General features: G+C 42.2%; 1 protein-coding gene across 1 annotated transcript in view; it reads right to left on the reverse strand.

Annotated features, from left to right (window-relative positions):
* The window catches only part of ADAMTS3 (ADAM metallopeptidase with thrombospondin type 1 motif 3), a 285,759-nt gene extending 280,554 nt beyond the window's left edge, over window positions 1–5,205 (reverse strand). Inside the window, exons 1-2 of the mRNA XM_052641988.1 lie at window positions 5,137–5,205; window positions 3,809–3,836 (exon numbers count right to left, since the gene is read on the reverse strand). Of these exons, the coding sequence (XP_052497948.1) occupies window positions 3,809–3,836; window positions 5,137–5,205 (97 nt within the window). The remainder of the gene's footprint in view (window positions 1–3,808; window positions 3,837–5,136) is intronic.
* Window positions 5,206–17,579: the final 12,374 nt, after the last annotated feature.

Raw genomic sequence — 17,579 nt, forward strand, 5'->3', positions numbered from 1 at the left:
ACAAAAAGACTCAGAGAGTTCTTTTTCAGATTCTCCAATTTATACAGAACTATGATTTATTTCCTAAGCCACATGTGTCACAGAGCAAACCTCCTTATCCCATCAGGCCAGGCAGCGAGCTACCCACAATTACCCTAGGCAACCTACCAAGGTCATAGTCTGAGTCAGAAATGAGAGTTCCCTGCTATGTCACAGAAGCATGCTACCTATCTCATGAAACACATTTACACATGTATACACAGTGCACACACTTTCACATATGCACCTATATGTGTGTGCACAAACATATGTATGTGTGCACATACGCGGATGTATGTATGTATGGGTATATATGGATGTATGTATATCCTGTGTATGGGCTTCCCTGATGGCTCAGTGGTAAAGAATCTGCCTGCAATGCAGGAGAACACGGGTTCGATCCCTGTGTCGGGAAGATTCTCTGGAAGTGGAAATGGCAATCCACTCCAGTATTCTTGCCTGAAAAATTCCACAGCAGAAGAGCCCGGTGGGCTACAGTCCAAAGGGTCACAAAAACTCAGACATGACTGAGCAACTGAGCACACACATATACTGTGTATGCATGTATGCATGGGTGTATAAATGTATACATGGGTGTAGACAGGTAGATGAGGCTTCCCTGGTGGCTCAGCAGTAAAGAATCTACCAGTAATGCAGGAGACGAAGGTTCTATTCCTAGATCTGGAGGATCCTCTGAAGAAAGACACAGCAACCCACTCTAGTATTCTTGCCTGGGAAATCCCATGGACAGAGCAGCCTGGCGGGCTATAGTTCTTGAGGTCGCAAAGAGTCGGACATGACTTAGCAACTATACCACCAGGTGGACAGCTCCTCTCTGATGAACAAAAGAGAAGAGAACTAGATCACAGATCAAAACTCATTTGTCTGTTTTCCTGAGAGCCAAACATACTTTCCCACGTACCAAAAGGGCATTCTTCCACTGGGTGGAGGAAAAAGTAAAGAAGCCATATCTCCTACTCCACACTTAATGGATGACATCTGTATACACTCCAACCTGCCCCCATCAAAGACTGCCCTCTCCACACTTGATGGGTGACATCTGTATACACTCCAACCTGCCCCCATCACAGACTGCCCTCTCCACACTTGATGGGTGACATCTGTATACACTCCAATTTGCCCCCATCACAGACTGCCCTCTCCACACTTTATGGGTGACATCTGTATACACTCCAACCTGCCCCCATCACAGACTGCCCTCTCCTCAACTAAATAAAAGCCTTCCTAGTCCAGGGGATTGAAGCACATCAGATATATATTTTTTAAATTGGTTTCCTAAGGCAAATACTAAAAAGTGTACATTATTTTTGTTTATAAAAAGCATTTAAAAACTGGCAAAATTAAGCTATCCTATTAGAAGTCACCTTTCATACAGGAATCCTGCTAGGAAAGTGACACAAAGCACTAGAAATGTTCTTATTGATCCAGGTGCTGGTCACCTAGAAGTGTTCCCCTCGTGAAGAATCAGCAAAGTGTACACTTATATTCACCACCTGCATGTGTGTGTATATATATAGAGAGAAAGTATTCTTTAAATTTAGCTTCCTAACAATTTGTGATCTGTTATTAATTTATATTTACTCTTCCTGAGACATTCACAAATTATTCTGAAACACGGAATTTTACCCAACCAATTTGTAGATCAATAAATATAAACTCATTAATTTTTCTAATTTCCTAATAAGTTGTTCAAAACTACTTTTCAATCAATTATTGGAAAAAAATTACTTAATTATATGTAGAAAAGTACGCTTTACCAAACCTCCAGGTTAGCAATCCCTTGATGCACAGGGACAGGAGAATGAAATCTCATTACTGCACATCAAACTTTTAAAATATATTTTACAAATAAAATTTTAAATCCCTCTTAAGAAAACACAAATGATTGTAACCCAAAGCCAAATGATACACTTTTGCTATCACAGGATTCATGAGTCAAGTCTCTTTTCATCTATATTTCTTCCCTTCAACTCAATTTGAAAATGGTAAGTAAAACTGATAATAATCAAAGAGAGAAATCTCGTAAAGCAGAGGCACTTGCTGAGAGCAAATAAACTTGCAGAGGAGAAAATAAATCTCCAGCAACAAAACCTAAGAGTGCCCTGACCTCTTCTGTGCTGTTACTCATCTCCCTCTTATCAAAATAAAGCAGACCGGTACTTCTTTCTTCCCTGAGGACAAGAGCTACCAAAGTAGTTTCTGTTAGCTAAAGGATTGGACCACTGTCTCAACCAGGGCCTCTTACATATGAGCATGCTGAGTCTATCTGAAAATTTAATCAAAGCAATATATCTTATTCCTTGTAGAATGAGTAATCTTAAAATAGTTTTTTAATTTACATATTGAAATGTTAGGACATTTAAGTAATCAAATGTTTAAGACATAAAAAGTAAGACAGCTTTCTTTTCCCTATTTGCTTGAAGACTGGTTAGAAAGGAAAAACTCCTTCTTTAGAAAGATAACATGTTGATGGCTGAATGCTATCAACTACAAACGACAAATGTCTCTTCATAGACATTGTATTTTCAATGCAGTTCTCAGTCCATCTCCTCCCATCTGTTCTCCTCTTCCTGTGGAGGTCTAAGCTTGGGGAGGAGTTCCAACAATGCCAGGCACTGAAGGAAGGGAGCACTGTGACACAGGATGACGGGTAGCTACATACAGATGCCTCTGGGCCTGGATCTTGGGGCCCCTCCATTTAGTTTACACCTCTGGAGTCCCCCATCTCTCCACTATGCACTATAGCAGGTTGCTGTATAACCTCTCAAGCTTCATTTCCTTCAAATCTAAAATAGGCACAAATGTGTCCCAACCTCCTAGTGCAGTTGTGACAAATAGATGACATAAGGCACATCAAGCAATTAGCACTGTGCCTGGCACACAGCACATAGGCAACAATTTGTAACTAAGTCTGCAGTAATAAAAACTTTTCATCTAAAAGATGACTTTACAGTATCACTTGACAAATACAGAATACACAGACTACTGTGCCAAAAAGAAAATTATCTTTTAAAGTAACTCAAGTTAAATGTGTATGAAAAGACTGAATGGAGCCCAGCTTCTTGACAGACGACTTTCAGTCTCTGAATTCAGAACGAATATATTATTATAAACAGCTTCAAAAAAAAAAAAAAGACCATGGACTTTGGAGGGACATTTTACAAGACACCCTCTGTGAGCCTCAGTCTCCTCACCCATAAAATGGGAATAAGTCCTTTATCATCAGGCAAAACTGAGGTTTTAGATGTTATCTGCAAAAGGCCTAACATATCTTACACAACAGCAGAATGATTTTAAAGCAGATGGTATAAGAAAAGTCATCAGAGGGATTATTCAAAGCTGGAAAAAATTTTAAGAGAAAACTTTCCATCATCTGTACTTTATTTTTCTCTTTTTTGTAGCATTCTTACACTTTCTCTTCTAATCAAATGTGTTCCACTTAACCTTACAGAAGTTGATTTCATTTGATTATCTCTGTATCTTCTTCCAGTCCCTCCATCACCTTTCAAGTACCTACCAGTGGCTTGTCCAAAGACAGATAATAAATTGACACCTGAAAAGTCCAACTGCAGGACAATTTTTACATCACTACAATTCAGCCTGAGGAAAGTGACTCCCTCCTCTGTAAAGAGGAAGAGAAGAATAGAAATGTTCCTGGACCACCAACTACTTCTTTAACCATCAATGGGAGAAATTTCAGAAACAATATTTTGCTTAGCTTACTTCATTCCCTACCAAGATAAGAGTGACATCTGAGAATAAGGCTTACCTATTTGCACCATTTCTTCATTACCAGCCTGGAAAGGAGGGGGGAAAGTAAGAAAAAGAAACAGTTACTGGGTTTCATCTTATCACCTCATGCGTTTTATTTCTACCATTAATGCTTTTCAGGAGCTGACTAATCAGGCGACGCCGGAGACTGGGATTGGTGCCTAACCGCTGCACCCTGGTTTGTAGAAGGTTCCTGTGACGGGGAGCACGAGCCAATGCAACAGCAATTTGGGACAGGGTGTCGTTTGCTCGTTTTAACTTTTAACATTTACGAAGCCAGCAAAAATAAATCCTGACACTCAATATTCTCTTTGGAAAACTCCAGATATTGGGTCAGGAGTAGAAAAGAAAGTCTCCGAATTTATACGTGCAAAACAGAAGTCTAAATCTTGATTGATCAGATTTGAGGTCAGGCAGCAACTAGAACGAGTCTCTTACTTTTTCACCTTATGGTCAGACCAAGCAGACCAAGAGACGCTACAAAAAACTCACGGAGAAATTCTGTACCCAGAGCCTCAGCGGCCCTGCGCCGCTGTGACTGACTACACAGGGCTCGGCTCGTCCCGCCGAGCCTTCTCAAGGACTCTTCTGAGAGCATCGGGCTTCACCTTGAGGCTCCAAAGGGTGGGGGCTGGGCCGAAAAGAAACAGAGCAGTACTCAACTTCGCTTTAAAAAGAGGAGGAGTTGTGTAGAGGGGGAGGGGAGAAGAGCTGCCGGCGCCTCCAGCCTCTCTGCCCAGGAAAACGCAGGGCAGGAAACGTCCCCGGGGGCCCCCCTCCCCAACTGTCAAACCCCAGCCCGGCCGCGGTACTCCCAGGACACGTGTCTACTGGATCGCTCCCTGTCCGGCCCAAGGATTTCCTGAAACCCCCGCCTCCGGCTGCCCGAAAAAAGCTGTGAGTCAGTAAGCAGGAGAGAAAGCCCCGCGAACTCGACTCCGGTTGCTGCAGTCGGAGCCCTGGGATCCTGGACCCAGCGTCCAGAACTTCATTCAAGCGCCCACACCGCCCTCCGGAAAAGGGAAACCCAGATGGCCCGGCGAGGATGCGAATTGGCTGCAGTCGGGTCACCGGGAATTGTTCGGAATGGCGCAAAGTGAAGCCCGAGGGGTGACAAGCCTGGGCTCCCATGCAATGTAACCCCCTCAACCCCCGAAAGCCCCGCACGCTGCGCCCAGCCCTCGAAAACACCGACCGTGAAGGCACCAGATAACAGGGAAAGGACGGGAGGGGGGAGGAGGAGAGAGAGGAGGGGAAAGAGGGGGAGGAACTGTTTCGGGGAAAAGGTTGGGTCTGAGTTTTTTATTGTTATTATTTTCCACTTACTTGTCCATCAGCTGAAGTCTTAACCTCTACCAGAGCGGCTGCTATCAACCAAAGTGACAGGAGAACCATCACGAGTCGAGTTCACTTTTCAACTGCTGGGCAAAGCAAATGCCCAGAGCAAAACCTTCCCCCCCAAAGTAAGTTTCTTGGAAAATAGGAAAAAAAAAAAAAATGCAGAATTGAAAAAAAAAAAAAAAACCTGATCTTCCGTGCTTGGCTTCAATGAAAATGAAATCTGAGCTCTGAGCCTGGCCCCCTCTGCTCTGCAGTTCTTTCCACTTCACCTTCTCACCCCGTCCTCCCAAACAGAGTATTCAGGAGAGAAGGTGCTGCGAGCCGGGCACGGGCTGCGCCGGCAGAGGCGGGGGGGAGGGACGAGGGGCTTCCAACTATCTCTGTCCGCAGAGGCTTTTTTCTAGGCTTTTCGCGCACCGTGGGTCCCTAAGGTTAGCGCTGAGAATGCTTGGGTCCCCAGGAGCACGGCAGGGGGAAGTATTAGCGACAGAGACGGACGAGCGAGCGGGAGCGGGAGAAAGAGGCAGGGAGACGGCGCCTCCGCGACTCGCTCCGAGGTGGGGGCGGGAGGAGCCGGAGGGGAGGAGGCAGGCGGAGGAGTGGGAGGAGTGGGCCGCTCGCCGGCTCCCGTGGCTCGCCGAGCGGTCGTCTGCTCGCTGCCGGCGACCCGCGGGGCGCTAATAAGTCGGCCGGAGCACCCCCCTCGACCCGCGCCCGGGCGGCCCCTCCCGCCGCGGCGCCCACGTCACGCGGGGCCCGGGCCCGCGCCCCCCGCGCGCCAGCCAGGACGGCCCGGGGCGGGCGCGGCAGGCGCGGGGAGGCGTGGGGAGAACGGTCGGTGCCCGCGGCCGGCCCCACGCAGGGTCGGGCTTTGAAGCCGCACGGGGGCCGGGTGGGGAGGCAGGGCGGGGGCGCGGGGGTCGCTTGAGTGGCCGGGGTTTACCGCCCGCACCGTTCCCCATCCCGGAATCTTCTCCTTCCCCGCGACGGGGCGGAGCAGATCTCGGTGGCGACCCCAGGGGAGCCGCTGGCCCCGCCTGGAGGGATCGGCTTTGAGTTCATTCTAGGAATTGGGAGGGTCCGAGGGTCGGTCCTGGGCTTTAGGAAATTCACCTCCTGCTACCCTGCCTGCTCTCCCAGCCGGGTCTCCCGGGGAGAACCGCCCCGGCGCCCCGGAACCTCCAGGTTGTCACGACTCAGTTGTCTCCCCTCCGCACACCAGCCCTCTACCACGATTGGTGGGGATGATTCCTACCCCCGTTCAGTTCTTGTTTATGCCGTATTCGTTTGTATTAGTTTTAAACGTTGCCATGTCTCTTCCTTGAGTCACCCGGGTGCTTCCGTTTATCACTGGAGTACACAGGCCTAGGCGTCTCTTCCTCTCAACAAGATTAAGTTATCAAATGATTTCTGCCCTTTGTGGCCTGGACCTTTCTGGGAGGAGATAGCGCCAACCTGAGCTCCAGAGACTTGAGAAGGGTTTGCTGGAATCCAGGGACAGGCCCTAGGAATCCTAGGGCAGACTCTCATGGGCGCTTTCCAGGGAGCAAGAGAGGTGGAAAAGGAAATATTTCCAACTTCTACTGACCGATTTCTGACACTCCCTCCCCAGCTCAGACCATGAGAGAAGAATGAATAGGCACAAATTTAGGTATAATTTTCAAGACTTCCACTGGAAGGAGTCTCACAGAGACTTGTCTAAAATAACATGTGTAGAAGTTACTGGGTGTTTTGCTAAGAAATGCTTCGGTAAGTCATAGTTCCTTTTCTTCTCAGAAAACATGGTGTGAGTTTAGAGGGAATACTTCAAATTCTTTATTTAAAGGTTGCATCTTTAGCTTACACACGGAGGGGTTTGTGTTTACTGCTGTGTTATCTACTAAGTCTTCTCAGACACTCACACGTTCAGGTGAGAAACCAAACAACTGAATGGCCCCACCAGTAATGGGTTAATTAGTTAGTGATTAGCTGTGAATTATAATTAGACTGCAGCACTGAAGTATCTCTAAATTACTTTTTCCTTCAATTAAAGCCTTAAGCATTTTTGCAACCTATCATTGACTTACTGTCTGGGAATGATTTGCTGAATTCTGTGCCTATTTTTCTTACTTATTAAAAAGATAATCTCATGATCTATAAATAAAAATTATGTCACTCTTGCCTGGAAAATCCCATGAACAGAGGAGCCTGGTGGGCTGCAGTCCATGGGGTCGCGACTGAGCCACTTCACTTTCACTTTTCACTTTCATGCATTGGAGAAGGAAATGGCAACCCACTCCAGTGTTCTTGCCTGGAAAATCCCATGGACGGAGGAGCCTGGTGGGCTGCTGTCTATGGGGTCGCACAGAGTCAGCAGCATGCTTGACAATGAACTTCCCTGGTGGCTTAGACGGTAAAGCGTCTGTTTGGGAAGGTCCACTGGAGAATGAAATGGCAGCCCACCGCAGTATTGTGGCCTGGAAAATCCCATGAACAGTGGAGCCTGGTAGGCTACCATCCGTGGGGCCACAAAGAGTCGGACACGACTGAGAGACTTCACTCTGCTGACAATTGGGGCTTCCCTAGTAGCTTAGCAGTAAAGAATCCACCTGCAATGCCAGGGACCCAGGAGACATGGGTTTGATCCCTGGGTTGGGAACATCCCCTGAAGGAGGAAATGGCAACCCACTCCAGTATTCTTACCAGGAAAATCCCGTGGACAGAGGAGCCTGGTTGGCTACAGTCCATGGGGTTGCAAAGAGTCAGACACAACTGAGCCCGTGGGCATACACACACATACACACACACACCACACCCACATGCTAACAGGTAAAAGGATATTAGTGTACAAATCAGAAACTCTGTATTCTAGGCCCAGCTAACAGCTGTCTGACCTTGACAAATCACTAAAACTCTATTTTGGTTTTCCCTCTACGGATAAATCAGCTCTAAAATTATCTAATTTTAAGTAATAACTAGTTTTTTAGTTAGGCATGGGATTACAGTTAATTTACTACAGTTCAAGCGTTTGTTATCATCATAATTCCTGCATAACAAGCAATTCATGCGACTTTCATAAAAGGAATGGCTTTAGATGTTCTTGGCCATGATCATGGAAAGAAATGTATTCTACACTGTGCCCCAGTAAAAATTTTCATGATTCAGTGCTTACTGCATGCAACCCTGATATTTTCTATCCTATTGTTTTGCTTTGTTTCCCACATACTGTTTGGGATCCACTTCACTGATTTCACAACCCAATGAGTTCATGACCCTGATTGTGACAAACATTAATTTGAGAGTATATAATAAGGTTTATATTTCTTGGATTCCAAGTAAGTTGAATTCTTATTAATAAGTTTCTTCCAATATACAAAGTTTCCCAAAGTATGTCCTGGAATGTTAGATGTTTTACCAAAAAAAAAAAAAGAATTCTCTGACAGTTTGTAAAATGCTCATATGAAGAAAATGAAACGGGTTTCTTTGTTTCAGAAATACATAGGGACTTTAACATCCTAAGCTCATAGAGAGTCTTCAAGAGAGGGAGTGTGCTCTGGTCCTATTACTGACGTAATCACGGAATGCTTTTTCCTCATGCTTTATCCTCTGAGGAACTCACTTGCAGAAATATCATCACAAAGACCAATTACCAGAGTAAAGTGAACTTTGAGATAGGTAGGATTCACATACAGATTCCATTTTAGTGTTCTCAACTCTAAAACCAGTTTACTAATACTGCTTTTGCAAAATTTGTGAAAATTAGCATAATTTTGCATGTAAACTATGGAGAACATGGTCTAGAACATTCAGTTCAGTTCAATTCAGTCACTCAGTCATGTCCGACTCTTTGCGACCCCATGAATTGCAGCACACCAGGCCTCCCTGTCCATCACCAACTCCCGGAGTTCACTCAGACTCACGTCCATTGAGTCCGTGATGCCATCCAGCCATCTCATCCTCGGTCGTCCCCTTCTCCTCCTGCCCCCAATCCCTCCCAGCATCAAAGTCGTTTCCAATGAGTCAACTCTTCGCGTGAGGTGGCCAAAGTACTGGAGTTTCCGCTTTAGCATCATTCCTTCCAAAGAAATCCCAGGGCTGATCTCCTTCAGAATGGACAGGTTGGATCTCCTTGAAGTCCAAGGGACTCTCAAGAGTCTTCTCCAGCGCCACACTTCAAAAGCATCAATTCTTCGGCACTCAGCTTTCTTCACAGTCCAACTCTCACATCCATACATGACTACTGGAAAAACCATAGCCTTGACTAGATGGACCTTAGTCGGCAAAGAAATGTCTCTGCTATCTAGGTTGGTCTTCCAAGGAGTAAGCGTCTTTTAATTTCATGGCTGCAGTCACCATCTGCAGTGATTTTGCAGCCCCCAAAAATAAAGTCTGACACTGTTTCCACTGTTTCCCCATCTATTTCCAATGAAGTGATGGGACCAAATGCCATGATCTTCGTTTTCTAAATGTTGAGCTTTAAGCCAACTTTTCACTCTCCTCTTTCACTTTCATGAAGAGGCTTTTTAGTTCCTCTTCACTTTCTGCCATAAGGGTGGTGTCATCTGCATATCTGAGGTTATTGATATTTCTCCTGGCAATCTTGATTCCAGCTTGTGTTTCTTCCAGATTAGTAAGGACTTAAATGAAGGATTGGTTAGGTGAAACTGTATGGCCTACATATAGAAAGCTCATTGATAATGAAACATGGCAAGTTCTAAGAAAAGTAGAAAAATATAAACAGCTAAAATATTATGAACTTTTCAGTTTACCAGAGATAGCGTTAAGAATAAGAGCCAAAGAAGTTATCGAGTTCCTGTCACAAACTGACCCCTGCCCGCCTGCCTCACATCGAATCTCTGCCGTTCCTTGCATGTTTCTTTGCCCTCAGCAGCAGTGCCTTTTCACCACGTGCCACATTGCACACCCACACACTTGCTTATATTGATTTTTCAGTTTTAAGACCCTTCCTCTTCCTGTCCACAAGTCAAAGAAAGGCACGTTAGGCAGGAGATGCTAATATGTGCTCCATAAAATACTAAAGCAATACTTGTGAGTATGTTTCCTTCCAAAATATGTTTTTTTAAATCATTTTATTTATTTAATTTTGGCTGTGCTGGATCTTCATTGCTGCACAGGAAACTTTTCTTGTGTAGAGGCTTCTCTTGTTGCAGAGGACAGATTCTCGGGAGCCTGGGCTTCAGTAACTGCAGCACGTGGGCTCAGTAGTTGTGGCTCTCAGATTCTAGAGAGCAGGCTCAATAGCTGTGGTGAATGGTTTTAGTTGCTTCTCAGTATTTGAGATCTTCCTGGCTCAGATATCAAACCCATGTCTCCTGCATTGGCATGTGGATGCTTTACCACTCAGCCCACAGGGAAACCCTCAAAATATGTTTTAAGTAAAGAAATAATTTAAAAAGTAATCGTGTGTATGTAGTCTCCCTAATTGTGAAGTCATCCTTTTTAGGACTGAAGTTTCATGAAATCAGTTGATACATGGATATTTTAACCTGTTCATTCTTATATTGGCAACAAATAACTAAGCAGAGAGTTGTGTGTGTATGTGTGTATTTTCTGTTTGATACTGACAAGTCAATGTTGTCTATCTTTTCATAACTTAACATTTTAATACTTAATGTTTATTGTATATTAAACAAAATTTATTATTTCTTACAGTGAATAATTCTTTTATAGGTTTGTTGTTTCTGTTGTTTATCTTTCCCACACTTTTTTGTTTTCGAGAGTTTTTTTAGAGCAGTTTAAAGTTCACAGCAGAATTGAGAGGGAAGTACAAAGATTTCCCATACCCTCCCTGCCTCTGAACATGCATAGCTTACCATGTTATCAACATCCCCAAAAATGTAACAAAAGAGTAGTACATTTGTTAATACTGATGAACCTGCATTGACACAACATAATCACCCAAAGTCTACAGTATACATGAAGGCTCACCTTTATCTTTGTACACTGTATGTATCTGAACAAATATATAATGACACGTATCCATCATTATATTATTATACAGTATACATTAAGGCTCACCTTTATCTTTGTACACTGTATGTATCTGAACAAATATATAATGACACGTATCTATCATTATAATATTATGCAGAGTATTTTCACTGCCCTAAAACTCTATCCTCCACCTATTCGTCCCTCCTACCCCTGGCAACCACTGATCTCTTTTACAGTCTCCATAGTTTTGCCTTTTCCAGAATGTCATGTAGTTGAGCTTTTCCAGATTGATTTCTTCCACTTAGAAATATATATTTAATTTTCCTCCATGTCTTTTCATGACTTGATAGCTCATATCTTTTTAGCACTGAATGATATTCCATTGTCTGAATGTACTGCCATAATTTATCTATTCAACTACTGAAGGATAACTTGGTTGCTTCCAAGTCTTGTCAGTTATTAATAAAATTGCTAAAATCATCCATGAACTGGTTTTCATGTGGATGTACATTTTCTACTCCTTTGGATCAATACCAAGGAGCATGATCATGGCATCATATACTAAGAGTATTTTTATTAGTTTTGTAAGGTACTGCCAAACTGTCTTCCAAAGTGGCAATGCCATTTTGCACTCTCACCAGCAATAAATGAGAGTCCCTATTCGTACTGCATCTCACCAGCATTTGGTGCATCCTGTTCCATATTTTGGCCGTTGTAATAGGTGTGTAGTGGTATCTCGTTTTTTTAATGTGTATTTCCCTGATGACATATGAAAAAGAACATCTTTTCTCATGCTTATTTGCATCTGTATATTTTCTTTGGTGAGGTGTCTCTTAAAAGTTTTTGGGCCATTTTTACATAGAGGTTTTTTGTTTTCTTGTTGCATTTTTAGAAGTTCTTTGTACATTTTAGATAGCAGTCCTTTATCTTTATTTTTGCACCAAAAAAGACTTTTGTAAATATTTCCTTTAAGTCTGTGGCTTGTCTTGTCATCCTTTTGACCTTGACTTTCACAGAGCAGAAGTTTTTATTTTTAATGAAGTACTTTCCCACACTTTTAATATATTTAATAACCTTCTGGCAATATTGATTAAATAGATTATATTTTTTTCATTTTTTCATATAGTCAAATAAATATGAGAAACTCACTACTTAACTTTGTTCCAAATGTAAGTACATAACTTTACTACATCATGGTTGACTAGATTTATATCCACCCCCCTCTCTAAACTGCAAGATCCTTGAGGGCATTGCCCTCTGCTTTATTCACTCGTAATTACTTCTGGCACATTTCCATCCCACAGAAGTTGCAGAGTGCTTTAACTAATATATCCCAAGCAAGTCAGGGGAAAATCATGCCCTTTTTTTCCCAATCTAGTGTTAAGTTGGAGAAAACTCTTGAGAGTCCCTTGGACTGCAAGGAGACCCAACCAGTCCATCCTAAAGGAAATCAGTCCTGAATATTCATTGGAAGGACTGATGCTGAAGCTGAAACTCCAATACTTTGGCTACCTGATGCGAAGAACCAACTCCTTTGAAAAGACCCTGATGCTGGGAAAGATTGAAGGCAGGAGGAAAAGGGGACAACAGAGGATGAAATGGTTGGATGGCATCACCGACTCAATGGACATGCATTTGAGTAAACTCCAGGAGTTGGTGATGGACAGGGAGGTCCGACGTGCTGCAGTCCATGGGGTTGCATAGAGTTGGACAGGACTGAGTGACTGAACTGAGTGTTAAGTTGTATCCCAGGTCCTAGGGATCTTGTTACCTAGAACTAACACAGGGAAATATTAAAGGAGATACAGGGGACTGACCATGAAAACTAGACCATCTCCTCCAACACTCCACCCTCTATAGCCTCAAAGAACACAGCTATAAGACTTGCAAAATGAGGAAATGGGATGGGTAGCAGCGCATATAGAATGACTGTTGATAATTGAGGACAAGAATCTTTTTTTCATATAGACTCCTTCCTTGTTTTATGTAATTAATATGGACTTTTCATTTGTGAAACACACTGTATATCAGTTCACTTCAGTTCAGCCACTCAGTCGTGTCCAACTCTTTGCAACTCCATGAATTGCAGCACGCCAGACCTCCCTGTCCATCACCAACTCTCAGAGTTCACCCAAACTCCTGTCCATTAAGTTGGTGATGCCATCCAGCTATCTCATCCTCTGTCGTCCCCTTCTCCTCCTGCCCACAATCCCTCCCAGCATCAGTCTTTTCCAATGAGTCAATTCTACGTGTGAGGTGGCCAAAGTATTGGAGTTTCAGCTTTAGCATCAGTCCTTCCAAAGAACGCCCAGGACTGATCTCCTTCAGAATGGACTGGTTGGATCTCCTTGCAGTCCAAGGGACTCTCAAGAGTCTTCTCCAACACCACAGTTCAAAGGCATCAATTCTTCGGCGCTCAGCTTTCTTCACAGTCCAACTTTCATATCCATACATGACTACTGGAAAAACCATAGCCTTGACTAGACGGACCTTTGGTGGCAAAGTAATGTCTCTGCTTTTCAATATGCTATCTAGGTTGGTCATAACTTTTCTTCCAAGGAGTAAGCGTCTTTTAATTTCATGGCTGCAATCACCATCTGCAGTGATTTTGGAGCCCAGAAAAATAAAGGCTGACACTGTTTCTACTGTTTCCCCATCTATTTCCCAAGAAGTGATGAGACCAGATCCCATGATCTTAGTTTTCTGAATGTTGAGCTTTAGACATTACTCTTAATATTATTATTTCTTTAATCATGGCATTAGATTGATTAGGAATTAAGATGCCAACATTTCATACATATAAAATAGAGCCTGGCACACAGCAGACACTCAAAGAATATTTATTGTATGAATGAGGGAGTGAATATTTACTGTATCTACTTAACAGGAGTTTCTCTGGTGGCTCAGATGGTAAAGAATCTGCCTACAATGTAGAAGATTTGTGTTTGATCCCTGCAGGCGGAAGATCCCCTGAAGTAGGGAAATGGCAACCCACTCCAGTATTCTTGCCTAGAGAATCCCATGGTCAGAGGAGCCTGGTGAGCTACAGTCCAGGGAGTTGCAGGGTCAGGCATGACTGAGTGACTAACAATAACTAACTTAACAGAGTGAAATGAATAGGTTTTAGTTTCCCCTTACTATCACAGAATAAGCAGTTTTCATCTTGGACCTTTTTTTTTTAACCAGAGTTTTGGTACTCCCACTGAGAGCACAAAAATTAAATAGGAAAATTTATTAATATAAGGGTCTAGAAATTAGAAATGGAAAAGCCTTACTAGGTAATCTAGTTTGTGCTTTGGCTAGCAGCTAAGGCAATGTTGTTCCCACAGCCTTTTTCTACAGAGGAAAATCAGTATCTTACAAGGGTAAATTGGGACTTCGGGATTTTTATTCAATCATTTGCTTTTAGAAAAATAATTTCACTATGGGACAAAACGTGAAGAAAAAATATTTATCATTTGTCTTGGTTTTCCTTTTTTTTCTTGATTTAAGAATATTCATTTCATCCTTATCTTTGACTGTCACCATAATTAGCCTCTTTCCTTGTTAAAGTTTGGCTTATCAATTAACATGTTTAACTGTTTATACTCAACTAACATAAACAGATAACTTTGTCTACCCTCCATTGTTTTTATAATTTTCCTCTTTTTTCTCAAGTCTGTGGAATATTTGTGCTTGGAAATTCTGAATGATAATAGAAAATGGGGTTTAAGCAGAAATAAGGGAGAAATTAAAATTTAAAATTCATCCAAATGTTCCTTGATATGATTCCAAAAGAGTTCCTGGACCCAATTCCAACTAGCGTGTGTTTGGAGGCCTCCCCACATCAACAAGCGATTCCGGGGCACATGCAGGCTGTCCAAGAATTCAGTTCGATTCTGACACTATGCATCTAAAGATTGCATCAGATTCCTCAGGTAAAGAGCTCAGTCTTACTATACTTTTCTACACTTCAGACACCAAAGGGAAGCCCAGAAGGGAAGCCCTGTGCTTCTAACTGATGGGCTAAAACTGGAGGTAACTATGACCCCCTCCAACTCAGTATGCCAATCCCAAATGCAGATTATTACATGTACCTCTGACTGACTCGCTATAAATCAAGAGGTTCCCACCACTTCTCAGGTTTGAATAATTTGCTAGAATGGCTCAGAGAACTCAGAAAAACCTGTTGACTCACTAGATTACCAATTTTTTATAAAAAGGATACTAAAATACAGGAATCAATAGCCAGATGAAGAGATCCTAGGAGAAAACACAGGAAAAGGGCAGAGCCTCCAAGCCCCCCTCAGACCCACCACTTTCCCCATTCTCCACATGTTTAGCAACTCAGAAGCTCTCCAAACCCTAGAAACTTCATTACATGGGCATGGTTGATCATTGGCCGTTGGTGATAGATTCAGCCTCCAGGCCTTCCCCCTGACTCCCACAGGTGGAGCAAGCAAGACTGAAAGTTCCTCTCTAATAACATGGTTCTCCTGGCAACCGGCCCCCACGTTTGAACGGGATCAAAAAGTCACCTTTCCAGAAGTGTTCTGAGGAACTAAGTATGAGAGACTAAATATTATTTCATTGCTCCTTTTGCTCAGAAAATCCCAAGGGTTTTGAAAGCTATAAGCCAGGAACTATGGATGAGAACCAAATATATGTGAGAGGACCAAATATACATTTCCCCTGTAAATTACAATTTGGCAATGACATGACCTAGTAGTTATAGCTGTTTTTTATTACAGAAGCCTTCAGAATTATCATCAGATTACTTTGCATTGATTCCATGGTTTTCCTCTTGGTAGCTCAAGGAATTCTAAAATAGTAGAATTTGAGATAAACCAGATGAGTATGTGAAGTTATTGAACAGAGTTGACGTATTCTCATGGAGAGACAGAGGTTCAAAATCAGAGATGTGGCAAAGTGCTTTTCACATGGCAGACCATTCCATAAATGCACAATAAACTTAGTTAACTGACTCCTACTAATTATACCAACACTTGTATTTTGAAGTACCATCAAATTTGTTGACTTCAAAATTGTGCTTTTTTTTTTAATATATAACTGTCAATTCAATGCTACAAAACATTTAGGAGGTACCTCATAATACCCTTTGTACTGTGAATTAATTACCATTTTAAAATATTAGAATAGGATTCACCATTTTCAATGAGGCTCAGTAGCCTTTACTGAGGGAGAGACTTAGCAAATTAGCAGTTAAACTGCTCATAAATTGGATTCTCTTCTAAGAGGAGAATGTAGATTACCTTCCAGTCAGAAATTTACTTAAGTGTTCTACATTTACACTAGAATCAAAGCAAGATGAAAAGGGTTTCTATGGGAGCAAAACTATATTAAAATTACATTTGAGAGAACCCTTCTACTTAAGACTTATTACCGTTAGTTAACAAGCAATTTCTGTAGTGAACTTGATTAGATTTTTGAGATTAGGATACTCCACTTTTTCCATGCTGTCTGAAAGCAGAGAGTCAGCAGTCTTCTGGGTATTTAATCCAATGACTACACAGAAAACTACAATTCTGCTATATTGTGAGGCACGATATATTTTGCACATCTTTACAGTTTAAACTAACAGGGAGAGTTTATATTTTATTACCAATTTTCTGAAACCTCATATTATTTATCCATTGACTGGAAGTCTTCACAAAATGTTTATGAGGGTTTTGTCTTTTTTTTTTTTTTGAAGAGAAAGAACAAACAAATTTTGTATTCCACTGAGTCGCCAAAAGTCATCCCCAATTTTACCTCGCAAAACTTTTCAATAAAATCAATTGTTTAGTTCTCAGAGTATCATATGTATCCATCAAAGTATCAATTAATGTTTCAGACTAAATTAGAAATAATTTTCACAAAGGGGCAAAATAAAACAATACACCAAAGCAGATAAAAAATGGTTATGATGATCAATAATCCTAAATTGTCTCTCCTTAAAAAAACACAACATACAATCTTAGAATCTAGCTTTTTAGGAATCAAAACAAAACCAAACTTGAACTTTGGTCTGAAATTTTTGCGTTTTTATTCAAATGGATTTTAGCCAGATGAAAAACCAGAGTAATCAAGCTAGAAATTGTTACTGCTCTTATTTGGCTGCTATTATTACAAAAGTTCACTTTTTTAAGACCAAAAAAATTCACTAAAACTTATGTCTAGGGTCCTTATTCTGTTACTTTCACACTAAACAAAGCAAGAACCCAGAAGTTACCACTATTCTGGAAAATTCCAATTATAAATTCTTACTATCTACCATGTTATGCTAACTCGCATCAGTCATGTCTGACTCTTTGTGACCCCATGGACTATAGCCTGCAGGCTCTTCTGTCTGTGGGATTTCCCAAGCAAGTTTGCCATTTCCTTCTCCAGAGTATTTTCCTGACCCAGGGATCTAAATTACATCTCCTGCATTGCAAGTGGTTTCCTTACCTCTGAGCCCCCAGCGTTAGTCCCTTAGTTGTGTACAGCTCTTTGAGACCCCATAGACTGTAGCC

This window comes from Budorcas taxicolor, chromosome 6, assembly GCF_023091745.1.
Source record: "Budorcas taxicolor isolate Tak-1 chromosome 6, Takin1.1, whole genome shotgun sequence".
NCBI classification, from domain to species: Eukaryota; Metazoa; Chordata; class Mammalia; order Artiodactyla; family Bovidae; genus Budorcas; species Budorcas taxicolor.